At 40.9% G+C, this 27,490-nt stretch overlaps 1 protein-coding gene across 1 annotated transcript in view; it reads left to right on the top strand.

Annotated features, from left to right (window-relative positions):
* LOC115082348 (transient receptor potential cation channel subfamily M member 7-like) overlaps positions 1-27,207 on the top strand; it is a 40,576-nt gene extending 13,369 nt beyond the window's left edge. The window contains exons 11-24 of the mRNA XM_029586583.1: positions 87-1,219; positions 4,377-4,435; positions 6,156-6,258; positions 7,444-7,514; positions 11,420-11,460; positions 11,710-11,735; positions 13,175-13,225; positions 14,415-14,480; positions 14,786-15,069; positions 16,568-16,650; positions 18,675-18,880; positions 24,001-24,052; positions 25,340-25,446; positions 27,029-27,207. Coding sequence (XP_029442443.1) covers positions 87-1,219; positions 4,377-4,435; positions 6,156-6,258; positions 7,444-7,514; positions 11,420-11,460; positions 11,710-11,735; positions 13,175-13,225; positions 14,415-14,480; positions 14,786-15,069; positions 16,568-16,650; positions 18,675-18,880; positions 24,001-24,052; positions 25,340-25,446; positions 27,029-27,150 — 2,404 coding nt within the window. The 3' untranslated portion in view covers positions 27,151-27,207. The remainder of the gene's footprint in view (positions 1-86; positions 1,220-4,376; positions 4,436-6,155; positions 6,259-7,443; positions 7,515-11,419; positions 11,461-11,709; positions 11,736-13,174; positions 13,226-14,414; positions 14,481-14,785; positions 15,070-16,567; positions 16,651-18,674; positions 18,881-24,000; positions 24,053-25,339; positions 25,447-27,028) is intronic.
* Positions 27,208-27,490: the final 283 nt, after the last annotated feature.

The following is a 27,490-nucleotide window of genomic DNA, read 5'->3' as shown; positions in this document are numbered from 1 at the left end:
TGACAGTGAGTGAGTAAAGGGTAAAACACATTTTTTCTACAAGCTTTACAATATACAGAAGCCAATGTATTGTTTGTGTGTTACAGAGTGGAACAGATGTGCATTCAGATAAAAGAAGTTGGTGATCGAGTGAACTATATCAAATGCTCATTAAATTCTTTGGATTCGCAAATTGGCCACCTGCAGGATCTCTCTGCTCTCACTGTAGATACGCTAAAAACACTGACAGCACAAAAGGCTTCTGAAGCCAGCAAGGTCCACAATGAGATTACACGTGAATTAAGCATTTCAAAACACTTGGGGCCAAAACGTATAGATGACAGCCTTCTAAGATCTGCTGTGTGGACAAAAAGCAACTCTGAAATTGTTTTATGTTCATCTTTACCACAAAGCGGATTCACCACTAATAACACTTTTTTCCAGAACGTTTCTCTGCGGGATGAAAGAGATTCCCCATACATGCAAGTTGTGCAACACTTGACTCCAAGATATGAGAGAGAACAATTTAAAGCTCCAAAGCCAGGTGCTTCAGGCAGCGCCTTGCTTCCAAGTTCCAATTTTCCTCCAGGATGTCGCCAAAATATACAAAGTGCAGAAATGACAAAATCTACTGTTACTAAGAAATTGAATAATCTGACGAACTGCATAACCAACCTGTCATGCCCAACAATGACATTCTCTGTTAGCAGTTCACCCCCATCTAAACACAATGATCATCTGGAATCTGCAACAAAGAATGAAGATCCTAGTCCTGCCATGTCTGAAGGAGTTAGTATTACAAGATCTGGGTCAATGGCGGGATTGGAGACGGCATTGTCTGAAGTTACTGTTCACCCTACTTGCCCAGTTGTCTTTGGCTCCACGTACCTCGTTTCCACTGACGAGTGCATTGAAAGTGGAGGGTATATTAACTGTGGTTTTATCGATGATGAGGATACTGACCCTCGTATTAATGATAAAAGCAACAAAGCGGGCATATCTAGTCACCAATCTCTGATTAACTCATTGGAAGAGAGTGCCCAAAAGCCTTCGCCATCTGATAAACAGGGGTCTACAAGAGATTACCCTGAATATGGTGCTTCTTATGGAATCATTCATGCCAAAGAAAAATCTTTGGACGGTCAACTTGTTAAAGAAGTGGAAGGTGGAGGGCAAAAATTAAGCAGCAAAGTTATAAAAGAATGTCTCAAAAAACTCTGGGCAAGATCGAAAGCAACAGGTTTGACAGAGAATTACGTATTCTATTTTCTTTTTCCTGGTCATAAAATATTTGCCACTTTTATTTATTTAGCTTTAGCTCTTGCCTTTTCAGTGGTAGTACAAGCTGTGTTACCTGCAGATTATTTAACTGTCCCTAGAGAGTGTTTATCTATATTTTGACCTGAAGTAATGGAGGATGAAGTCATTTGCCCATTATCACGCAAGCATCAGTGAGGTTCGAACCCTTGGTTCTTAGCTCCATACCCTTAGAACAAACCCTGCTTATAAAGACAACAACTTTGCATCTCCCATTAATTTATTATATTCTATAGAAATGTCTTGATCAAGGCTACAAACATATCCTGTTCATAACTCACAATTAAAATGCTAAAAAAATAAAAAGTCATATGCAAGCATGGAATAATATTTTAAAGCACTAATCTCATGTAATTAAAGTTATTTTTTTTAACACTAACCTCAGCCTCATTTAGGGGTGAATTTTAAAAGCGTCAGGCCACGCATGAGGAATGTATATTTTAAAAGCTGCAAATTATACGGATATATGCATATGTGCATGAGTAAAAAAACAAAAAAGGGAGAGAGTTGGGGCAGGTCAGGGATGTTCCAGGGTGGGACCAACATTTACATATGTAAATCCATATTTAAAATCCAGTGGCCCCAGCACCTGGTGGGCTGTTGGCTGCGCATGTTTACTTCTGCTCCTGATGACGTGCAGGTCTGCATATATCTCTGTTTAGGCCTAAAATGACTGGATGGAGGGGTCTGGGTAAACAGGTGGGGGGAGTGCAAACTGAAGAATCAGAGGGGTCTTCATGACCTTGAGACCGACTGGGCAAACTGGTGGACTTATGGGTAAATCTGGGAATGTCTTTCATGCGAGCATGTTTTAAAATCCACTTACCTGTGAGCGTTAAAGCCAACAAAGTCCTAAGGAAGATACGCGAAGTAGGTTTGCTCGAGTAACTGCTTAAAATTAGGAGCTCACAGTGGGTGTAGTGTAAATCATATGCATGCAACTGCGCACATGATTTAAAATTCCAGCGTATGGGCGCGTGTTTTAAAGTTACCATCTTAGGAGGTAATTTTAAAATAAAACATACTATCGTAGCAATTTTAAAAAGCCACTTACCCGTGTAAAACCTGTGGACAATTTAATGGCATACAGTGTAGCAATTTTCAAAAGCCCATTTACACATGTATAGTGCATTTACATGTGTAAAACCCAATTTTAAGCATGTAAATGCTTTTTAAAGTCAGGTCCATACTGTTTGATAGCAGTATCCATACAAAAAGAAGAAACAAAGTATCATTTAAAAAAAAAAAAAGTATATTAAAAATTATCTCCAAATATGTTCTTAGTGACTCCATTCATTCCAGCTGTCCCGTTCCAGAGCAGAAGTCAGACATCTGGTTTAAGAGCAGACAGAATGAATATGATATAGTAGTTAGTAGTTCACTCAGGAGATATTTTTCAAAGGGGTTCTGCATGTAAATTAGCCATATATGTGTATAAGTAGCATTTTATAAATGTGGAGAGTACACACTGTATTCCTCCATTCTACTTTTATTTATTTATTTATTTATTTATTTATTTATTGTTTTTGTTATACCGAGTTTCATGATAGGCATCACATCAACCCGGTTTACAAATAACAAGGAGTGTAAAGCATAACGTAACGTAAAAAAAACCAATATTTTCAATAAGAACCTTGAACTTTAAATACAGTTAATTAAATACAAAACTTTTGTTTTGTATTTAATTAAGCTTGCCATTTTTGTGTGCGTAAGATAACTCTTTTCAGCTAAGTTAACCTTCGTACAAAATGGTATCTTTTCTTTAAACCACAATACAAAATCTTGCAAAATGACCATCTATGTTTTTGTAATACCCTCATGCCTGATTACCTTGCGGAGCATTCCTGGATCTGGGATCAGGAGCCCCCTCTCATGCGGAATCAGTCAGTCCTTGTGTACTCGGCACCTGGTGCCTCCACCTGGAAAAGAAGGTGCTAGTGGGTAGGATTTCCCTCCTTTTACCACAGGAAAACCCAAAACATAGATTGGACTGCAAACAGGGCTGGTAGTAGTAGTTATAAATATGTACAGGTTTAATTAGACTATATAATTATATAACATTACATTTCTACAAGATACCAACCTGCACATCCACACCTGTGGATATTAGTCTCAGACTACACAACTGTAAACATTTCTACAACTTCCCTCCAAGTCCGCTCCTTGATTGGAGCGGACTTGGAGGGAACTGGGGGAGGCCCAATTGCGTCGCCACGCATATTTTGCTAAAATCCCCCCTTGCGCGAGATGCGGGCTGCCCGCACATGCGTGTGTGGATTTTAAAATCCGGCATGCATGTGAACACGGCCAACAGATTTTATAACGTGCGCTTGCCGGTGTGTGCATGTTCTAAAACCAATGCATCCATGTGCGCGCGCGCCGAGAACCGCTCGCACATGGATGCGCACGTGTTGGACTTAAAATCAACCTCATAGGTTTTAGGGCTTGATTCACTACGGAAAAAGTTTAGTAAATCAGTCCCTTAATCAGTTTACCACCCACTCCACCCCCCTACACCCCGACAAATGGTTCAGTCACTGGACACAGATATAACAGTCATCCTTATAGAAAAAGGGCGCCCTGTCTGTATTTATTCCTTTTCTTTTTTTTTTTTTTAAAGAAACATATGTGGATATTCAGTACATATCAGACCTAATGGTTGCAAATGCACAATAGGGTTGAATTAGGACGTTTGGACCCTCTGAGCAGTAGTGTCAGTTGTGATGACTGATGCTACTGATCCCATGCCTTTTCATTGGTAAGTTACATTTATGTTAGGCGGTATTTCCATGCCCCCAGGGGGCTTACAATCTAAATAATGACTAGGCTGCACGCTCCAGTGAAATCCAAGTCCACATAAGAACATTTATACTCAGGTTCCTATAGCGGAGCATTTTTTCTTTTTTTTTTGCTACTATCTAGTCTGGGATTCTATTAATCTCAATTCAATTTTGTAATTTAAATTAGAACATTCTGGTTGACAGATTTCTATATTTCCATTTCTTATATAACATAAATGTCTGTAAGGGTGGTGTTGAGTTCTCTATATTTATTCTAACTATACCTGTGTCTAATTTAAGACCTCAGATCTTGCACAACAGTGGAGAGGCCCAGGATAGAAAACACAGTTGGTATTTTGGTAAGACTTTTAAGTTCATTAATAAAACAGCAGAAAGCTGTCTTGAGTCAAACACAAACGGTTTCAGAGGGTGAAGAAAAATTCTGACAGCCTAAAGAGAGCAGAGTGATAATGTCCATCAACTGCAGTGGCCCCTGATTTATAACAAATCTTTTTAGAAAACAAATACTTGGCTCTAGAACAAATTATTGAAGCCCTCCAGCTAGAACAAACCCTCTTTATAAAGACAAATAACTCTGCGCCCCCCATTAATTTATTATATTCTCCAGAAATATCTAGATGGAAGCTTAAAAAAGAACCCGTTCATAATGACAAAACAAATATCCCATCAAGCATGGAACTCAATTTTTTAAAGCACTAATCTTGTGTAATTAAAGTGATTTTTTGCACTAAACACAGCCTCCTTTACTGTTTGATAGCACTATATATACAAAATGAAGAGAATGAAAACAGTTTAAAAAAAGGAAAATGATAAATTATCAGCAAATACTGTTTTAGTAACTCCTCTCACCCCAGCTGCCCCTTGATCCAGAGCAGAAGTCAGACGTCTCTCTTTAGAGTAACCAGAAAAAGGGGTAAGGAAATTGGACACAGTAGCTCCGACACACAGTTTATAAAACACTCACATTAATTTCCATATGTTCACTTATGCACACAAATGTTATGCTGCAGAGTTTTGAAAGCTGGGATCCTTCTATTATGGGGGTTTTGTTGTGTGTGTGTTTTTTTTTAGTCTGGTATTTTCATCACTTCATGACACATATTGGGCCAATGCACAAACGAATTTCTCCCATTTTGTGTCTTTGGGATAAATGCTTAGAGGCACATCTTTAAAGGTATACGTGGGCGCAGATTTGTTTGCACACTCCGCGTGAACAAATCTACGCCCGATTTTATAACATGCGCGGGCTGCTGCACGCATGTTATAAAATCCAGGGTTGGCGCGCGTAGGGGGGTGCACAATTGTGCAACCTACGCGCGCCGAGCCGAGCAGCCTGCCTCCGTTCCCTCCGCCTCCCCCCACCTTCCCCTCCCTTCCCCTATCTAACCCACCCCCTAGCCCTACCTAAATCCCCCTCCTAACCTTTATTGAAGAAGTTACGCCTGCCTCCAGGCAGGTGTAACTTGCGCGCACCAGCTCTCCATCCCCCGGCACGGCGGGTGTGCCGGAGGCCTCGGTCCCACCCCTGGCATGCCCCCGGGCCTGTGCCCCGCCCATGGCCCACCCCTGGAACGCCTCCTTTTGCAAGCCCCGGGACTTGCGCGCACCGCCAAGCCTATGCAAAATAGGCTCGGCGCTCACAGGGGCAGCTTGGGGCAGGTTTTCGGGGGTTACACTCGTATCTTACGCGCATACCTCTTTGAAAATCTGCCCCTTGGTACATAAGGCGAATGGTAGTAGAAGCAAATGTGGGGGTGGTGCTTTCCCCTCTTCTTTAGGGCCCTCCAGTTAATCTTGGCTTTCCCTCACTATCCTACTTCTGCCCTTGCCTCTCTCATTCTCTCTTCCCCTCCCCAAATCAACCTCTCTACCCACTCAACCAAACTTTCACTCTCTTGAAATGGATGACATATACAAAGAGCTTTTTAATCCATTAACATTTAGAATTTTAAAAAAAATCTGCTAAAGGAAATTTGAGTGAGCAAAAGCAAATATTAACAAACATCAGAAAAGTCGAAACAGCAACCAGTAATCCTATCTTTTCATCATTGTATGCAGAATGACCATCAAGCTGCAGACAACAGACAGCATGTGATCTCTTCCAATGTATTTTCTGAGCGTCACCGCAAAGCTTTGTCTAATGACATAGACACAGCCCAGCGTAAGAGTCTTATCTGTTCTTTGCCCATTTGTCTCATATTTTCCATAGCTGTGTCTGACGCGGGTTGTTGCAGAGATGGGGGTGGAAAAGAGAGGGGAGTGTAAGGTATTGCTGAAACTGCCTAAATCAGGGCATTCTGTGGAGCTCTATCAAAACCCCTCAGGCTAGGTTTATTAGACAGTAAACACACCTAGTGACTCCAGTAATATTTCTCTTTATTTACTTACATGTAAGGAGACAGCACAAATTATGCTAACCTGAAGAAATCAGAAAATACAAACCAACATATATAGTTTCAATTTCTCAATTTTAAACAGTAGATCATTACTTAGTATAGTTATTAATTGGAGCTTTGCACTTTTGGGTCGTCTTCTTATATACAATATGGTATCAGCTTCTGACAAATAACAGCTCTGTTAGTTATCTATGCTTCCAGCTGTTTCTATACCTTATGAATAATAATTTCACCTACATAACTAACTATTTCTAGGAAAAACAACTTTTTAAAGTGAGAAACAATATCCAGTCTGAACTGGCTGTGACTAGCTAAAACTTATCTTTGGTTTCTTCATTTCTAAGGGTCACTACCAGTCAAAGCAAATACAAAGCGGTATATATATTCTAGCTAAATCTATAAAACCAGTGCAAAAGTTAGCTAGACGGTGAAAAATACAAACACAGTACAAATGGACCTACTAAGATTCAACAGTATGTGTGTGTAGGGTGGGGGGCAGTATTTTAAAGACTGGATATAGGATGGGAGATAAGATTATTTGAAAAGTTCCTTTACCACATTGTTCTGCCACTACCTTTATGCTGTATCTTCTTTCTACCCCACAGCCCACACGTGTATCTCTCTTGTTAGTAAGAAAACATCTTCAGTAACTTTTTTAAAGTCCCTTTGCCAAAGTTTTAATAAATGGTTGGTTTCTCTTATTTGTTCTAAAATCTTGAGGAAGCAAATTATTTCTTTCTATTTCAGACCATTAATAAATGTGTTATAGATGAAATGCATCTAGCTGCATGGCTTTAATTTATATTGACAGAGTATATATTTCTAAGTTTCCCCTTAGAAATGGACATTCTTTTGTGCCTCTCTGAAGCTTTAAATCTTGGGGCAGTGCATTAGTTTATGGCTTCAGGTTTGGCAGGAAGACTCAAATGGGATTTTCCTTTTTGTTTCAGTAACTGGCCGGAACAGAGCAGTATCAGCGGAAGATGTGTGTCAGGTGGACTCTAAAGCGGCACTGTTGATGGTTTGTATGCATCGGTTCTCTCTCCGCGGAATGATAATCGCAGAACAGTTTTAACTTGGAATTCTTACAGCGATAACGTCAGACTTTTGCCAGCAAGTGTCCTAGGTGTAGGAAGCAATGTATGAATTAGTTGTATTCCTGCTGGAAAGAGGTGGTATCAGTCTTATCAAATTTAATACCTGCTGGGACTGTGAAAAAGAGCTGGGAGGAGGGAGGCATCAGAGAGGAGATGGTGTGGGAGAAGTTGCCACCCCTGTCCACTTTTGGATTTATTCCAGCTTGCCAGGAATGACAACTATGCTATCCATATTAATCTCGGATTTACATGTTCAGAATTATACTGCTATTACACAGCAGAATTGCAGAATCAGATGCATTATAAAATGCTGTTCATTTTTCTTCCTGTAGTGATATCTCTTTGTTTTAAAGGTTTTCTCTATAAAATCAAAAAGTGTTAAGATTTCTATACTAGTTTCCTAGCATACAAAGCTTAGAAGATAGTTTTAGAAAACAAATTATCCTTCCATTCTAAAAAATTGATGTTTTGGGTCTATTTTTTAATCTTCTTTCTATACATATTTAAAAGATTGCTTTCCAAATGTAATTATGAAGGTAAAAAGAGTCCTGCATTAGAAAAAAATAAAAAAGAAGCAATCCACAAGGTTAAAAACTTGCAGGCAGCATGGACACTGTTTAAAATTACCAGCTTTGAGGCCCAGACAAAATGTATTCCATGTTTTAAAAAAGGTCGAAAGAAAACCAAATTAATAGGCAATTGAAGCCAAAATGGGGGGTATCAGTCAAAAAAGGGAAAGCATACCCAAATGAGGAAAATAGGGACAAGCATAAACACTGGCAAGCTAGATATATATAAAAAAATTAAGCAGGCTAAGAGAGAATTTGAAAAGAAACTTTCTGTAGAGGTAAAGTCAAGTAATAAAAGCAAAATGCCTGTGAGGGAGTCAGTTGGACTGCTAGATGACCAAGGGGTAAAAGGGGTAACCAGGGAGGACAAGGAAATAACAGAAAAACTAAATGAATTATTTTGCCGCTCGACAATCAATTCAACTTTAAATCTTTCATTCACAACACAACCAAAGAATGTTACTTCAAACTCCAAGTGCTCAAAAATCTGAAACCACTCCTTCACTTCAGTGACTTCCGTTTAGTAGTTCAGTCTATAATTCTGTCCAAGTTAGACTACTGCAATTCTCTTCTGCTAGGTCTTCCGATCTCATCTATAAAACCCTTACAGATGGTACAAAACGCTGCGGCAAGGTTACTCACCAACACCAACAAAAGAGCCCACATCACACCAATTCTGCACTACCTTCACTGGCTCCCTATAAAAGCCAGAATCACCTTCAAGACATTATCAATGATCCACAAGGATATTATGGGCAGCGCCCACCTAAATCTTACCTCGCAACTCCGCCTTCACTCATCAAAAAGACCTATCAGATATAATTACAAAGGTTCTTTACATGCTCCCCCGATTAAATCTTCACTAACTAAACGAGCACTCTCCACAGCCGGGCCCACCCTTTGGAATTCATTACCGCCAGATCTTCGACTAGAAACCTGCCATCTAACATTCAAGAAAAACCTAAAAACGTGGCTCTTCCGGCAAGCCTTTCCTGAATCGCAGGAACACTCCGACACCGGTTAAAGAGCAAAATAGCTCAATATCAAGACCACGACCGCCCATATACCCTCAGGACCCGAACACGACTTATATGGACAGTCCTCTTGTTATGAAAGACCCTTTCTTGATGCATCAGCTCACTAGCTCATGCTCTTCCCATGTTTATGCCCTTTCAACAGTGCTCACTGTCACATGTATACCCCAACCACATGTATACCTTATCTACCAATTATTTGTAGTTAATCTTATCATTTATTCATGTTATTTGACGAATTATTGTTGTCTATTTTATATTTAATATTTAATATTTAATGATGTGTTCAAAACTCTGTTTAATGTTTAATGTAACGCCTTACCAGCGACAGTTTTGTTCTATGGAAACCGACCTGATTTGATATTTTTATCGAGAATGTCGGTATATAAAAACCCTAAATAAATAAATAAATAAATCTTTGCTGAGGAGAAAATTGGAGTCATATTCACACTGGAAACATTTTTTTGATGGTGATCTCTGTGAGTGAGTAGATGTTATCACTGTGAAACTGAAAGACATAACTCAAATTGACAGACAAAGAATAACAAATTAACAGGACCAGATGGTATTTACACTATAGTTCTGAATGAAATTGCAGATCTGTTTCTGGTGATTTGCAACCTATCATTTAAAATATCCACGGTATCAGAAGACTGGAAAGTGGCTAATATGACACCAATTTTTAAAAAGGGCTCCAGGAAACTATAGACTGGCGTCAGTGCTGGGCAAAATAGTTGAAATTATTCTTAAAATCAAAATTACTGACCACATAAATAGATATGGTTTAATGTGGGACAGTCAAGTTTTTGCAAAGGGAAGTTTTGCCTTTCCAATTTGCTAGATGTTTTTTGAGGGTGTAAATAAACATGCAAAGGTGAGCCGGTTGATGTAGTGTATTTGGATTTATAGAAGGCATTTAACAAAGTCCTTCATGAGAGACTCCTCAGGAAATTGAGAGGTCATGGGATTGGAAGCCATGTCCTGTTGTGGATTGGTAACTGATTAAAGATAGGAAACAGAGGGAAGGGCTAAATGGTCAGTTTTCCGAATGGAAAAAGATTGTTAGAGGTGTGCCTTACGGGTCTGTATTGTATTTAGCATATTCATAAATGATCTGGAGACAGGAACAATGAGTGAGATGACACAAAATTGTTTGGAGTCGTTAAAACAGCAGATTGTGAAGAAGTGCAGAAGGACCTTGTGAGACTAGAGACTGGACTTCTAAATGGCAGATGCATTTTAATGTGGACAAGTATAAAATAATGAATGTAGGGAAAATAATCTCAACTATAGGTACACAAAGCTGGGAGTCACCACCCAGGAAAAGGACTTCGGAGTCCTTGTGGACAATACCTTGAAATCTTCAGTTCAGTATGTAGGGGTAGTCAAAAAGGCAAATAGAATGTTAAGAATTATTTGGAAAGGAAGAGAGAACAAAACTGAGAATATCATAATAACATTGTATAGAGCCATGATGTGACCGCACCTGGAATATTGTGTGCAGTTTTGGACGCCTCATCTAAAAAAAACAAAAAAAACAAAACAGTGGACAGCGAAAAGGTTCAGAGAAGGACAACAAAAATGATAAAGGGGATGAGATGGCTCTCTTTTTAAAAAAAAGCTAAACAAGATAGTGCTCTTCAGCTTGGAAAAGCGATGACTAAGAGAAGGGATATGATAGAAATGTATAAAATCATGAGTGGGATGGAATGGATGAATAGGCAACAGTTATTTACTCTTTCAAATAACACTAGGACAAGGAGAAACTTCATGAAACTATCATCAGGCAGATTCAAAACAAATTGTAGGACATTTTTTCACTCAACACACAATCAAGCTATGGAATCTGTTGCTGGAGGATGTGGTCAAAGCAACTAACCTAATGGGGTTGAAAAAATTTGACAAGTTCCTGAAAGAAAAGTCCATAAGTAGTTATTAGCCAGGTAGACTTGAAAAAGCCAGCGCTTATCACTGGGAGTGGGATAAGAAATAGATCAATTTTGAGGATCTGATGGATATTTGACCTGGAATGGCCACTGTTAGAGGCAGAATGCTGGGCTTGAAGGACCTTGGGCTGACCCAGTATGGCAGTTCTTATCTTCTTTTTCCTTTATAATAATCTGTGCACAATGAGAGGATCCAAATAATGGTTAATACATTTTTTTTCTATAATGAATGTAATAACATATTTTAGTGATTCTTTTTGATGATTTTCTTTAATTATAGGATTGGTTGCATAGTAGATCATCTTCAAAGAAGAATCAGATGTAAGTAATGGTATGTTATACACACACAAACACGCCTTGTCAAAACTTAGTTCAGACACAAAGTAATTTGTGAAATTTGATTACAGAAATGTAAATACCACAAGCTAGGAAATTAACTTAAAAATACTAACAATTTGTACCCTCCTCCTTTTGATAAGACCCAGAAAGGTTTACATAAAAATAGAATAAAGTACAATCAAAATAATACAAAATAAAAACATAATACTTTCTGCTTTCTATTTTTTACAGGGCTCCTGAAGATAATGCATTGAGTAGTAAGCTTTGAATGTTCCCAATAAAAACAGAAAGCAACTAATTGTTAAAGTTAGCATGATTCAAAGTTATTGATAGATTTAATGATTTCCTTCTTATTCTCTACCAATCAGATTCTTTGTTTACTTTTTTTTTTTATTGTATGGTCATCTGAAATTTGACCTTGTTCCTATGGTAAGATGGTGAAAGTGCATGTGAGAGCCGCATATTGTGATGTCGTCATCACATTATTCAGATGCTTTGTCAATGGTTACATCCTAACAAATCTCCTATTCAATTAGTTTATGAAAAAGAAAAGGGTCTCATCTAGAGGGGCTGAGCTGGCGGGAGCCTCATGATAAAAAAAAAAAAATCAGCAACATGTCACTGTTCCCAGCAATCACATTCCCTCTCCAGCCAATCAGCCAAAAAAGATTTTTTACATGTTAACTACTCCCCACATCCATATCTAAGAATTGAAATGGACAGAGGTTATACAATTAAGGCTCGATTTAAAAAAACTAGGCATGCGTGAAAACTGGGAGATATGCGCATGGCCGGGAATTTCGAACATCCGCGGCCACGCACGTGTCTCCTGGTACGCGCAGAAGAACGGGTTTGTGATAAAGGGACGGGCTGGGACAGCGCCATTAAGCACTATCCCAATGAAGCATGCGCCGGCAGCCAACCGGCCCGTGCAACCTGCTACTGCTCCAGAGAGCAGGTAAGTATTAAAAAAAAAAAAAAAAAGATTAGCTAGCGGGGTATTTGGGGTCTGATCGAATAGGGGGAAAGGGTGGCAGGCTAGCTAGGGGATTTAGGATGTTCCTTCCCAGTCCGCTACGTTATTGGAGCGTCTAAGTGCGCACGCTGGGAACCGCAGGCACATGGACGCCTTTTAGAGTTCGTATCTCAGAAAGGCATTCTAGGGATGATAACTGAGTAATAAAATTACAGAACAGAAAAAAACATGGAAGCAGCACACCGAGAGATTCATTTTCAAAGGGACGTCTGTGGGTAAAACAGTGTTTTACGTGCAGAAATCGCATGCCCCCACCTGATATGTGAGTAAATGTATGCACGCATCATGGTCAGGCGTACGTTTACCCAGACTCAATGGAGGCTTTCCTGGCAGCAGACTAGGAGGAGGGGTTGGGACTTAGTCACATACTTTTGAATTTTGAAAAGTATGCATGGAAAAGTTCATGAAAAATGTCTGCAGATGTTTTAGGTGTAAACTTGTGCAGGTAGATTTGGGGAGATCATTTTCAGAGCAGAGTGATGTGCGGAAATCCGCTGTAAAAACTGGGATAAGTTACATGCGATTTGCTGGTTAATTTATGTGCAATGTTAATTTATGCACAATGTTAATTTATGCACAATGTTAGAAAATGTACATGACAGAGGATATCTCAAAATGGCAAATACCATGCACCATGTCACTTTTTTTTTTCCTTTCTAGGCATCTCTTCTCCTTTCAAGCCAATGATGGACATCACATTTTACTACTCAGGTCATACGTTTTAATTACACAGTTAGTAATGTGTGACATGCCATACAGCCAAGGTGCTCAGGGCATGGGACAACACAATTCAATCTGTTCATTAGGGATATGCACAGTAAAATTGTCCGCTTTGGTTCATTCATTCATTCATTTCATTTTGATTTAATTTATCATGTTTTCTTTGCTTGTTTCATTTGTTTGGGTAGTTTTGCATACAGATAACTGAATTTTATGCATGTAGGTTGACTTTGGGCAAGTCACTTCTCCCGCCATTGCTTCAAGCATGAACAGAGAGAATAACTTTATCTGCATGTGGCTGCTTATACATATGTAAATGACTGCATAGAGATCCTCAGTAGTATTTTACAACCTGCACGTATTACATTCGTGCCTTTTATAAGATAGGTCTGTCTACCCCACAATATGTATGTATGCAAATACATGCGATATGTTGAAAGCGTGTACTTTTCCTACCAATTAAAAAAAAATATACACACGTATATTTTACACGTGAAAATAAAATAGAACTTGTTTGCTTAAAAGCCAATTTACACATGGAAGTTGGGATATTTTAAAATGTGTGCATGTAATTACCAATTTTCCAATTCTTCCACCATTTTGTCCAGTCCTTCTCCAGGTCATCGAGAGCTTCCTGGTTCTTCAGCCTGAACTCCCCCCCAGTTCACCCACACCTCCCTCCCAGCTAAAAATACATAATAAACAAGTCTGATATCAATTGTGCAAGCTAATTAGCAGGTGTAAACTTATACGAGTAAGCTGGCAAAGTACCCGTGTAAGTGTCTTATAATACAGCAACCTTTGAGCATAACTGCTGCCCTGCTCAGGAAAGCCCGTAGACTGCTCCTTTTTTTGTGCGTATACGTGCGTATGAAACACAAAGTACACGTCTACTCTTCCTGTTTAGTGATTACGCAAGTATAAGCTACTTACACACATAGATGTACATTTTTGCGCACATAGCTCTTTGAAAACTCATCCTTTCGGTTATAAGCCCCTTGGGAACAGAGAAATTCCCCCATACCTGAGTGTAACTCACCTTGCACTACCAGTGAAAAGGTGTGAACTAGATAAATACAATAAACTACTGAAACAAATGAAAACAAATGCATATCCCTAACTTCTGTTCACATGTGGCTTGTATCCCTGGTTTCTTAATGTCTTCATCCTTTTTCTGCAGCTGTAGAAAGAAATAATCTGATGCGATTGTCCCAGAGCATTCCATTCACGCCTGTACCTCCAAGAGGTAAGAAGCTGCAGTCTCTTGTATTCAGCTTAGCATTACCATCAGTGGTGCTTGAGGAGAATTTCCTTCTTTGTCAGGTTTTCCTAATTTTGATTTGCTCACTTAATTACTGAATATTGGGACCATCACCACTTAAAAATTATAGAAACATAAAAAAAACCTTCAAAGTTACAGAGTTCATTGTTAATAGTCGCTTCCGGTGAGAGTGTAATGGTTCTTCCTGTTTGTTGGTGCCAGCCAGAAGCCGCCTTTGGTTGGGTGTTGGAAGTGTCTCATTGTTGAATTTCTGCATCATGATGCTGCAGGTGAACCAGTCACTGTGTACCGCCTGGAAGAGAGCTCTCCCAGCATCCTGAACAACAGCATGTCGTCCTGGTCCCAGCGAGGACTCTGCGCTAAAATAGAGTTTTTAAGTAAGGAGGAGATGGGAGGAGGTTTGCGGAGGGCTGTGAAAGTAGCCTGCACCTGGTCAGAATATGACATCCTGAAGTCAGGACAGCTTTACATCATCAAGTCCTTTCTTCCTGAAGTGGTGAACACGTGGTCAAGCATTTACAAAGAAGATACAGTGCTGCATCTCTGTCTCAGAGTAAGCGCTCCACTCACCCATTCGTGTTAGCTGTTTAAAACACTTAAGCTTTATTATTTCTTTATGCTATCATCAGAGAAATGCTAAAAGTTAAACCTATTATTTTTGCAGTTACTGAGAAATTATGCAAATAAAAATGTATACAAACAGACGTTGGGCTTTATACAGCAAGCAGATGTTATTAATCTGCGGGACTGGGCCTCTGCACCATCTGACATCTCTTCCAGGTTATTATGATGTGAAACTTACCAGCCAAAGAGGAATGCCTGGGGGTGGGGGGTGGCAGGGGAACGTTAGGTACGTTACTTCACATTACCTCATGTACAAATAAAGAGGAGATGTACTAAACTGTGATTTTTTTTTTTTTTTTTTTTGCAAAAAGAGTTTTTGCAAAAAATTGTAATACCCCTTTTAAAAGCCCTGCCCCCTTGTCTCCCCAAAATCATACATATGATTCCCATTAGGGGGTCCACCCCTTCACTTCAGTGCACCTAAAGCTTACCCCACTGATAGGGTGATCTTCTAGGGGCCAGGAGGGTTCCCCGTTTGCTCCTGCCCTGTTGGCACCTGGTTCCAAAATGGAACCAGCTAACCCCAGGAGCAGTTTTGGCACATGCAAAGGAGCTCATGCGGTCAGCCAATGCCATTTTGGAACCAGGTGCCGACAGGGCTGGAGCAAGTGGGGAATTGCCCATGCACCCAGAAGACCATCTTTTTGATGGGGTAAGCTTCTGGGGACACGGGGGAGGTGGATGCTTTATGGAGTATATGAATGATTTTGAGGGGCAAGGGCGAGGGACTTCTTTAATGGGTATTAATTTAATATTTATAGACCACGAGGGGGTTGCGGTGAGGGGCTACAAGACTACCAGGCAATTTCCCCTATACATGGGGGGGGGGGACTCACATGCTGTATGAAGCCCTTCTGTATCCCAGCAGCAGATCATGTAAACAGCCACGCCGTGGGCCGTTGTCATGTTGCCACAGGTGGGAATGCACACAAAGTTCCTGGCTGTGGCAATGCATTAAAAAGGATTTGTGCAATTTTTCTATGGATGCTAGTGAAGGTGGAGCTCATTAACATCCGTAGCAAAATTGCATGCAAATGGCCTCTAATCTATGGTAAACACCACGCGTTGGTGCATCAGTATCTTAATTTGTAAGCCCTTCAGCAACAGGGAAATGCCCACTGTACCTAAATGTAACTGGCCATGAGCTATCAATGACAAGCTGTAAACTAAATCTAAATAAAAAAAAATAAAAAAATGGGCATTTATTACCTTGAATGTAGGCATCATGCCGTAATCCTGTCCATTGGCCTCACTGTTTCACATAGTCCCTTTTGACCTCCAGCTCAGAGGTGAAAAAACCTCACCATCTTCAGCTGACATTTAGCAAAGCTATTTCCTTTTAATTTTTATTTTGATTAGTATAACTTGTATCGATTAGTTAATGGGAGAATTAGTCATGGCTGGTTTTTTTTTGTTTTTTTTTTAAGGAAATTCAGCAGCAGAGGGCAGCACAAAAGCTCTTATATGCTTTCAATCAAATGAAACCCAAATCCATACCATATTCATTAAGGTAAGTGCTTTGCTTTGCATACCTGCTAGTGAAGTGGAGAGCCAAAAACATATAGATTCAGCTATATATGAGAACTCTTCATGACAGATATCTAACAGCCCTCATAAATTGCCACAGGGTGCTTGATGGCTTATGCGATAAAGCCTGAATAGCACTGGGCTTGTCTAATCATAGGCTGTATAGATATTAGATATTCTCCTTCTGGGGCTATATTGTTAAAACACTAATGCATGCACTTATCTCAGTCCACAACATAAGGGGGGTTGTATGTGCAGTCCCGAAGTTCTTCCTCGGAGTGGCAGGTTGCAGCAGGTATGCCGTCAGTGCCTTGGAAAGAGCTGGGTGCTATGAGGGCACTTCCCCAAAGTGCTCCTTGGTTTCCGTGGCGACTGCATGGCACTGCTGCACGAGCTCCTCCCGGGGCAAGCTCTGCAGGGGGCAACAGAGCTGCTGGAATGCGATGCCTCATGCTCTGCCATTATTACCATCTGTTACTGGATCGTAATAGGTGGCTACTATGGAGGTAATTTTCAAAGGAGTTTACGCGCCTAAATGTAACATACTATCGTAGCAATTTTCTAAAGCCATTCATGCACTTATGCGAGTAAATCCTAGGGACAATTCAATGGCATATATTGTAGCAATTTTCAAAAGCCCACTTACCTGTGTAAATGCTTTTTATAATCAGCCCTATGGGTGCAAAGCATTTTATAATAATAATTATTTTATACTTCTGGACTGCCTTTCCAATTTTAGCTCACAGTGGTTTACGCATCTTTTCAGGTAGGTTAAGTCCCTACCCAAAAGATCTGACAGTCTAAATGGGTACCTCAGACAACGGGAGGTAAAGTGATTTGCCCAAGCTCACCAGGAGTATCAGTGAGAGAAGCAGGATTGGAACCCTGGCTGCCCTGATTCATAGCCCATTGCTCAAACCACAAGGCCACTGTTAATGGTTTTATCATTATTAGCAAGACCTTCCTAGATTTCTGAGGAAGCTTGGGGTAGATTTTGCAGCTAAAATTTAAAACTTCTGTAGCCATGTCTGCGGTTTAAAATCTGACCATATATTGTTATTTAAAATAATGAGAAATTCCAATGCAAGTGGAAGAAAACCATTTCTGATATTTTAAATTGTAGTATGTCCATTACTTAACGATTTTATTTATATTTAATGATGTCATACCTCATTGAATCACCTTTGAGTATTATCCCCACTAATGGTGATGGTGAGAGGATGCTTAACTGCTATTTAAATGCAAACACCCAAGGCCACTGCCTTGACCTGTCTACATTCACTTCGTGATAAACGTCATGAGTACCTTTGTTGAATGAACATATTAAACGAAGCGTAATTTTGAATTCTTTTATTCCTGCCATTTCCTTTGAGATACCTAAATGCACCAATATTCTCAGGCTCTGGTTATCTCATAGATCACAGATGTTTGCATGATCCTGTTTGGTATACCTGGTCTTAGTCACAATGTAAACCGACATGAAGTGATAAACAAAATGTTCGGTATATAAAAATGTTAAATAAATAAATAAATGCCTGAGGCGGTCTATAAGAATGCTAAGTTTGTTTCTTGGAAGAAACTCCTTGATTTTTCCACATGATTTCAATTATTGTTTCTCTTCACTCAGTAACTAGAATAAAAAATAGATATTTGTAGTATAAAAATTGTGAACAGGAGAGAGTCTGTTGTAGGGGGCAAACCTTCCAGTGGATTCTGTGGTTGCGGAATTGCAGGAAACTTGTTGATGGGAGGGCCTTGATTATTATTATTAGAATAATTTTTATTTCAGTACTTATGACACAGTTCCTATCTGGAAGACATACTTTGTCTTCCAGATAGGAACAGCTAGAACTTTCTAGGAAGCAGTATCTACTAGCTAGTTTATATTTTCGTCTTGTGAAATCCAGTTTAGTGACAGAAATATAATTTCACTGTTGGATAGTAGTGGCATCATAGCTGTCTATTATTATTTTTGCATCTTATAAGCATTTCTTTGTCCCTGATAAGGTTCTTGGAAGTTTTCCTCTTGTACTGCCACTCGGCGGGAGAGTGGTTTACCATTGAAGAGTGCATGGCTGGGGAGTTTAGGAAGTACAACAACAACTGTGGGGCTGAAAGCAGGCCAGGGAGTGTCCTGGAGCAGGCCGTGCTGGCGTTCAGCCACTGGACTTATGAATACACGAGAGGGGAATTGCTGGTGCTGGATCTCCAAGGTAAGTCTCTTATTACTATGGTACAAGGGAAGATGAGGCGACTACGTCTGCTCCCGCTGTTTCTTGTCCAGTAAGTGGGAATGGGGTTGCTCGGTGGGAGAGAATGAAATGCAAGTGATTTGCACTTTGCCGCTTGTAAGCTGCTTGAATAATGCAGAGGTTTTCAAATAGATGATATGGGTGGGGAAGGGTGTAAGTGTCTGAGTGTGAGAGAGAGATGTTTGATTTGATGTAACTTTAATTGCAATGTATCATGCTGCAATTTGAAAAAAAAATTGAACTTTTCTTATGGGGGAAGGGGTAGTGCAGCTAAAAGAATTACAGAGAAGGAATAAAAGGGGTAGAAGCTGCAACCTAAAAAGTTTTGAGTAAAACATTGTCATCTCTGTGGAGAAGAAACTATTTGTGATCCATACCTCGGAGCAACCCTACTGAACCTGATTTGGAAGAAAAACCTTTAATTATACCCGTGTAGTTAAGGAAGCCAGGTGCACCTAAGTTCATGCGACAGATTGCTGTTCGGAGACGGCCTGAAATCTTGCATCTCAGAGAGCTCGATGCAATCGGACACAAGGAAAAATACATGGTCTGAACTTCAGGTTTTCTTTACTGAAAAAAGAGTTAACTCCCAATGCACTCAGCTAATAGTATCTACTAATACATCAGCTGCTTCAAAAAGCAGGCTAATCCAAAAATGTGCACACAAAACTGTGCTTTGTGCACATGAAACACAATTTATGCACATAAATACTGAGTATGAGATCCCTGCACCACCATCTCCAGGCACAGCACCCGAGACTAACACTAGCCCCTGCAACTTTACTCCTCCTCTGGTCAGGAGTTACATTTCCAGCACTAAGAAAACATGAGTTAAGCCTATGCAGCTCTCTGCAGTTGGGGAATAATAATTAAAGCCCTGATTAACATGGGATTTGCATGGAAGAGCGCTAATTTGTGTGCACAGCTTTACTCACGTTTGTGTGCACACTTTTTTGAGGGCTGAACTCCATATTAAATTGGGAGTGAAGTGCACACCACTGAGCGCACCGTCTTACATCAGCGATCATTACGGTTCCTTTTCATTCATCTCCTGTAGCTGCAGTCCTCTAGCTTCACACAGACTTGCCATTCTCAGCTCAGCTTAGCTAAGGACTAGGTTTTAGCTGAAGCTTATGAAGCACACTTACTGTAATTCTGAACACTAATGACGCAGTTCCAGTTGGTTAATGGTCTCCTGCAGCCGTCTTTTTAAAGTGAAAATAAGAACCACAAAAGTGAACCCAAGTTTTCCACCGTATCGTTTTATAACATCGTTCACAGAGCAGGGTGAGATTGGCCATCCTTTCCAAAAAGTACTAGGGCATGTATTGGTTTTAAACCTGGCCTTCCTATGAGATGTCACAGATGTGCAAGGCAGCTTCTTGAAGACAGGGACCAATGATTGATTTTATAGCACTTTCCTCAATATTTAGGAGTGAACGATTTATGTCAGGTTGAATGGGATTGAATATCACATAATACTGCCAGCATCTTTGGCTAACCTGTATCCAATTAATTGTAAGTTGCCTTAAGTCATTCTGATAAAGAAATTTTGGCATATAAAGTACTGGTGGAGTTTCTCATTTTGCCACACGGTGGCGCTCTCAGTCACAATGGGGTAGCGTCATCTGCTAGTTCCTTCTTCGACGAAAAACTCTGTAAAGTGCATTTGCCCGGGCTTCCTCTAATAAATTCACTTCACATGACTAATGAGAAATATTTATACTTCCACAGACTCTAGCTCACAATTCAAGCACCCTTGGATCAATGCAGTCCTTATCTAATGTAAGTCCAGCCCCAGAGATATCCCACTCTGAGCAATCTGCTAAACAGAGAATACCCGCTTCCAAACCTTTTGCTCAATTTGATATAATCAGGCTGAAGTGCAAGGCTTTTCTTCTCTTTAAACAGAAAAGACGTGCATATATTGTAAAAGACCCCAAAAGGGCTTGAATTGGCAAGTTTGAAACTTGTGAGCAGTAGTGCCAGGACTGAAGCTTTGCTGATTGGCACTACAGCTCATCAAGGCCGGTGCAAAGGTATTAGGCACCCTAGGCGAACCTTCTGCCATGCGCCCACCCTCTCCCCCCGGTCCAGGTCCCAGCTCCGGCCCTGACCCAAAACAGGCCCCTTTCTCTTACACACACTTGGGTTCCTTGTCTCATTCACACACACACCTTTACACAGGTTCCCCCCTCCCTTACTTTCACTAATACCATTGCTCTCTCGTACATACACAATCCCTCTCACTCACACACAAACACAAACAGAGGCGCCGCTCGCTGCCCGCCAAGTCTCTACTCCTCTCAGCCACGAACGGGATAGGCTCCGCTCACAGCTCGCCAAGTCTCTACTCCTCTCAGCCACGAACGGGATAGGCTCCGCTCACAGCTCGCCAAGTCTCTACTCCTCTCAGCCACGAACGGGATAGGCTCCGCTCACAGCTCGCCAAGTCTCTACTCCTCTCAGCCACGAGCGGGATAGGCTCCGCTCACAGCTCGCCAAGTCTCTACTCCTCTCAGCCACGAGCGGGATAGGCTCCGCTCACAGCTCGCCAAGTCTCTCCTCCTCTCAGCCACGAGCGGGATAGGCTCCGCTCACAGCTCGTCAAGTCTCTACTCCTCTCAGCCACGAGCGGGATAGGCTCCGCTCACAGCTCGCCAAGTCTCTACTCCTCTCAGCCACGAGCGGGATAGGCTCCGCTCACAGCTCGCCAAGTCTCTACTCCTCTCAGCCACGAGCTCCGCTCTCAGCTCGCCGAGTCTCTACTCCTAGAGGCCATGAGTGGGACGTGCTCCACATGGCTGCTCTTTGCTGCCCCCTAATGGCTGGCACCCTTAGGCAATCGCCTAAGTTCCCCTATTGGGATGTGCCGGCCCTGCCACTCAGAAGTTTCAAAACTTGTGCTAATTCAGCTTCTCTTTTAACTGATTCTCACGTGTACAGTCTATGATTAACAGAGATTATCCAAAAAGTTCAGCGTAATGATAAAATAAGATGCTGAGTTGCTTTTCTGTGACATATTATAATTCTGGTTTCCAGTAGTATTTCAAGCTTGGCAGCTCTGCTAGAAAGCACCACCTCCCAGGGTGGCACAACAGAAACTGCTGCTACCAACCTCCCACATGGTGACTAAACAGTTACCCTGTTCAAAAGCTACAATACAGAGAACAGTTTTCCTATTTGATACGTTAGAACTGCAAGGCCCTCGATATAGTCCATATCCTCCATTTCAGACTGGGGGAACATTTCTGGAACACATTGTTCCTCCTTAGTTATACTTCCTGGGTATAAATTTCATATCGATAGCTGAGAAGTAAGTTAAACACTAGCAGTGCAAGAGATATTAGGAACTAGTTAGACAGAGGAGGCTCAGAAGTGGGTGAAGCTTGTGGAATTCAGTTAGGAAGATTTTTTTTTTTTTAATTTTATATTTACTTTCAAAAATAAGAGAACCCCCAAAGGAAATCTAAGTCATGCTGAAAGTGCTGTCCTTAGTGCATACCAATATTGTTCCGTGCTTACATTTATGCAGACCTAGACACTGAGCAATAAGGACAAGACCAAGGTCATTTTGCAGAGATAGAATATGAACCTCGGACCAACCTCCTCACCCATCCGTGATCCTCTTCCTTTCCATGTGTGACCCGGGTTTCAAAAAGTTGCCGCCCTGCTTCCCTGAGCTTATGCTATACCTGGACTATAAACTGGGCTCTTCAACTAGTGTTTCTGAGCTTGCGATGCTCAGCCTCTAACTGCCCTTGGCATGAAGGAGAAGAGGATTCCAGGAAGTGTTGTGAGTTAAAACTGCTTGCAGCTCTAGAGGCCTCTCTGCAGAACTTACCATTAAAGGGTTAACAAGCATTGAGACTGAGTTGTGACCTCAGCTTGAATAAAAAAAAAAAAAAAAAGCTGGCTTGGGGTCCAGGTGCAAGGGGGTGGGGAGACTGGTCAGAGATCAATGAGTCAGCTGACCTCCCAGAGCCAATAGGAGTTGGAGAATCCCTGAGCCAATGTGTACTAGGGGCAAAGCAGCCTGGGCTGATTTGTTTTTTGAATCTTCCCTGGGAGCAGAAAGAAGGAGAAACGCTTGTCCCTGCTTCTCTATCAGCTCTGGGGAAAAAAAATACAACAGTAGTTCATCTGTGTTTCTGAAGATCCAGAGAAAGGGTGGTGTTGGAGGCTCGAAGCTGCAGCAGCACAGACTGGACACAAGAACTAAAACCAGGCAGCTTTCCACCACGGGATATTGAGATAAGTGAATTTAGAGTCTGCAGAGAGTTGCAATCGTTTCCCCTGTAGAGCCAGAAGCACAACTCGGCAAAATACCTCCTTAGAAGATCACTCCTGCCATTTGCATGCACAGTGACTGTCTGACAACTCAGAGGCAATTTTATTTGACTGAGAAAACCTAGCAAGCCAGAGAGAGAGGGACAGGACTGTGAACAACACACCACAGGAGGAAGGCAGCCTCTGTGTGCATGCCCTATCATTTGGTAGCTTGTCTAGTCTAAAGATCAACCAGCAAGGGACTCACCAGTGGTGGTGGTTTTTTTTCTGCACACAGAGATCACAGCTTAGAGTTTGGGTTACCTCAGACTGAAATACGCAAAGAGACTGAGAATGCTGAATGCATTTTTCAAGTTAACTGATTAAATATTGTTGAGGTTAATGCAACGTGACATTGCTTGAATCTTGTGACACTGTTGGGTTTCTAATCAATGCTCATTTCATCATGTTGTTCTCTGTTTTTACCTCACTGAAAATTTCCATTTCATAATCCTCTGCCAGTAAACCTCTGGTGTGGTTTTTTGTGTTGGGTCCTTGGGGAAGGGAGGGAGGAGTCTGGCTGATCAGGGGCCCTTTAGCGATGCCTGCTTGTTGTACTGGAGTTTGGGAACATTGTCTCAAACTCCCCGGGGGTCAAACTCAATTTCTTCTATGGTGGTTTCTCCTCCCTTGGCATAAAGTAAAAGCAGATACCTCAGAGGGGGTCTACATTTGCAATTGGCAATTCCAAATAAGTAATTCGACTACTGCTAATAATAATTTTCTTCTTGCTTTTTGAAAATTTTATGCAGGTGTTGGTGAGAATTTGACTGATCCTTCAGTGATAAAGGCAGGGGAAAAGAGGTGAGCTTAACTGGACTCGCACATGGACATGTAATGGAACCTTTCTATGACAGTTGGCCTTATTCTTGGATTTTTTGCAAGTTGTGAAACCTGGCATTGGCCCAACATAAGCATTCAGCAAAGATGTCTTCTTCTTCCTGCTGTCACAGAAATCTGTAGGGCAGTGGTTTTGTGTGTCAGAAAAGCATAAAGTGGGCAATTTGTGTGACTGATTCTGCCCTATCTGACATCCGAAGGCTCTCGGTTAGGTTGACCATACAACTCCATGTCAAGGAGAAGATGAGCTGGTTACTTTCATGTCAAATGACATCAGTTGAATATCTTTCGGGAATGGGCTTTTTCGTTTGATGCTCAGCTGTCCGCAATGGCTCTTGACTATGGTTTTCTGTTTGAATATGTTTTTGCTTGGCATATTATGAGTGGCTTTATTGTATTCTGCATAGACCTTTTGGATTATAAATGTGTGAATAAATGAATGTTCAGATAAGAATTTCAACTCAAGTCATGAATAGGGCCCGGTTGTATCTGATCCATCTTCACATTCTGCCGTCGTCATACCTGGAGAGTGAATGCAATTTTTCAAACTTGCTGGTGAAGCTTTTCTTTCTTTTTTCTTTCATGTTTAAATTGATTCAGATCTGATCTTCATGTAATAATGAGAACAGAAAGCTGTAATTTCTGATCTTCAGGAATAGAGTGGAAAAGGTGGATTTCAATCTCACTGTTTCGAAGTCTCCACATTCTTCAAGTTTCTAGGAAAACAGCACAATTACTGTTCATATCAAAACAACTCCATTAGAGACGAGGGTGAAAAACCTGAGACACTGTGTAGTAATTGCAAGTGTTAGCAGATGGTACTGTATTCCCCTGGGAGAGGTAGCAGCTGCATCATCTCCAGAGAAAGATGGATTTTTTTTTTGTAGGTTGTGTGATACAATTAGCGAAAAAGGCTGGGCATGGAAGGCCTTGGGATCACATCAGTCCCTTCTTTAGATGTGACCTTCTTGAGAAGTGTTTTTTTCTTAAGGAAGGACCTATGTGAGGCACAGAGGCTCTTGAGTATAATTTTTGGATTATTCTTATGCTGTCCCAATCAAAAGTATTGCAAACTGCTATTTCTGTTCAAAAGAAGCATTGATTTCAGAAATGGCCCTTTAAAACTCAGTTACTGCTCTGCTTCTGCTGAAAAGTGAAATCATTCACGAATCATAGAAATAAATTTTACTTCATCTGTACTCATTGTGCACCTTCTCTTTCTCATTCACATTCTGTTGTTCTTTTCTAAAGATCTTATGATATGGTGTTTGGTCCAGCAAACTTGGGAGATGATGCAATCCAGAACTTCCGTGCAAAGCATCACTGCAATTCCTGTTGCAGGAAACTTAAACTTCCAGGTAAGAGGTTAGATTTTCTCCTCACTGCCCCTTTTATCTGTTATTGCATACAAGGCACCAGAATAGGAAAATTAGTCTTTTGGAAAAATGAGAGAAAGTAGGAATAAGAACGACAAGGAGGATGTGCACCAAAAAAACAAAACAAAACTGTAAAATGTTCATGAAAAATGCAAGAAGCATATATGTTATGGATAAAGTAAAAAACTGGATAATGTGAACAGTAACAGAAAAATCCAGTGCTTAATATTCACATTAGCCAGTTAGGGTTTGTGATGTTCAAATTCCAGACTTAACTTTGCCACGCGCCAGCTTGCTGAACATTGTGTACTGGGTTATCATGGGAACTTATCTTCCTTTGAATATACTCCGCTAAAGTTACTCAGATAAAGATATCCTGGTAACTTTGCTGCTCACCAGCTTACAGAATATTGGAAAAACAGATTTGTAGCAGGCTGTAGTGGCTTGATGTCCTGCCTCCAGCCAAGTTAAAAAAAAAATGTTCCAGGCATAGTGACAGTCAGCGAAGGGTCCAGTCCCCATTCAAAACTTAGTTCTGAGTGGGGATTGGTCAGTTGTCAGTAAAGCAACTAATCCTGGCTTCCGTGAAATGGATGAATGAATAGCTGAGGGCCGCTATCGCACGCAACATTAAACACCCCTCATTTTCATAAACTCTGCCCAAACTCTTCCCTTTTGACTACATTTCTTACATTTCCATACTCATCTTGTGATGCATTATTTATCGCATGCGTTATGGCTTTATTATTGTGCACATTAGGGCCCTAAGCGCGCGATAAACGCCCTAACACGGTTTGATAAATGACCCTGTTAATTTGCTATGATATAATCATCCAATCAGCGATGTAATTACCGTAAATGGTTATGAGATCATTGTGGGCACTTCAAGTAAAGAGGAACCTGAGCACTGGGAACATTTTTCAAATATAATGAACCATAAATCCAAAGATCTTTAAGAGATTTTGTGTTAGGTCCAGCCTGGTGGCTCAGAGGCAGTGCCATGCGGATGCCCCAGGTCAGTTCCTGGACTTGGCTTTCACTTCCCGGGCTGGCGGAGGATTCTGCGGCAGCTTCTAGGAAGTGAGTTCTAGCCGTTCCCAATGGTGGTGCCTACTGGCTAGAGCTGGAGGGCACACACTCGAGGTTCCATTGCCCAGTGGTGTTTGGTTGCAAGTCCAAAAAAGCCCAGGAGAAAATTGCCATGCCAAAAATATAATTGAAAAAAAAGGAGGTTTTTTTTGATCTACTTAACTATCTTCGCTTACTCTCAGTCTTTTTTTTTTTTTTTTTTTTTTAAAGAGGATGTGCTATTCATCCATTTTTATATTCTAGTTACTCCGGTGTTAGTCGTTCTCTTCTCGTTAACTTTGTTGATTCAATAACGTTTCCATGATAACACACTTATTTCAAAGAATCAAGTACAGGTCATTACATTTTGGGAATTCCTTTGACTGAAGTACATTTTGAAGCACTTTTCTTTACATTGCGTAAGGGAATGGTCTTCTGCAGCAGGTGAACATACCATGAAGGAATTAACATAAAGGCCTCTTTCTTTTTCTTTTAGATCTGAAGAGGAATGATTATATGACCGACAAGGATACTTTGGTCCCCAGTGACTCTTCCGTATTTACCTTTCCCAGTAGCTGCCCCGACGATTCAAGTCAACCTATGTGGCTGGTGCCATAGCAACAGGACTGAACCATTCATTGTTTTAATAAGATGTAGAAATGTTTACAAGACTACCTTTTTGATAGACATTTTAATCTAAGAATGGGTACTTCCAGTGCAATTTGAAATATGCATAGAGGGAAAGCACTGTACACATGCATGAAAATCGAAGTACGCTACTGGATACCTTCTATCGCATTTTGGTGCTCATGCTGTGCCTGCACAGTTTATTTAGTCAAAGGGGCATTGTTTTAGTTTGGGCCACTGCAGATGAGACCTAGCTCAGGACATCTTAGCACTGGTCTCTTTTGTTGCCATCCAGCTATCAGACAAAAGCCAAGTTCCAGTTTTTTGAATG

This window comes from Rhinatrema bivittatum, unplaced genomic scaffold (genome assembly GCF_901001135.1).
Source record: "Rhinatrema bivittatum unplaced genomic scaffold, aRhiBiv1.1, whole genome shotgun sequence".
NCBI lineage: Eukaryota > Metazoa > Chordata > Amphibia > Gymnophiona > Rhinatrematidae > Rhinatrema > Rhinatrema bivittatum.
This window is presented reverse-complemented; position numbering and strand designations above follow the sequence as displayed.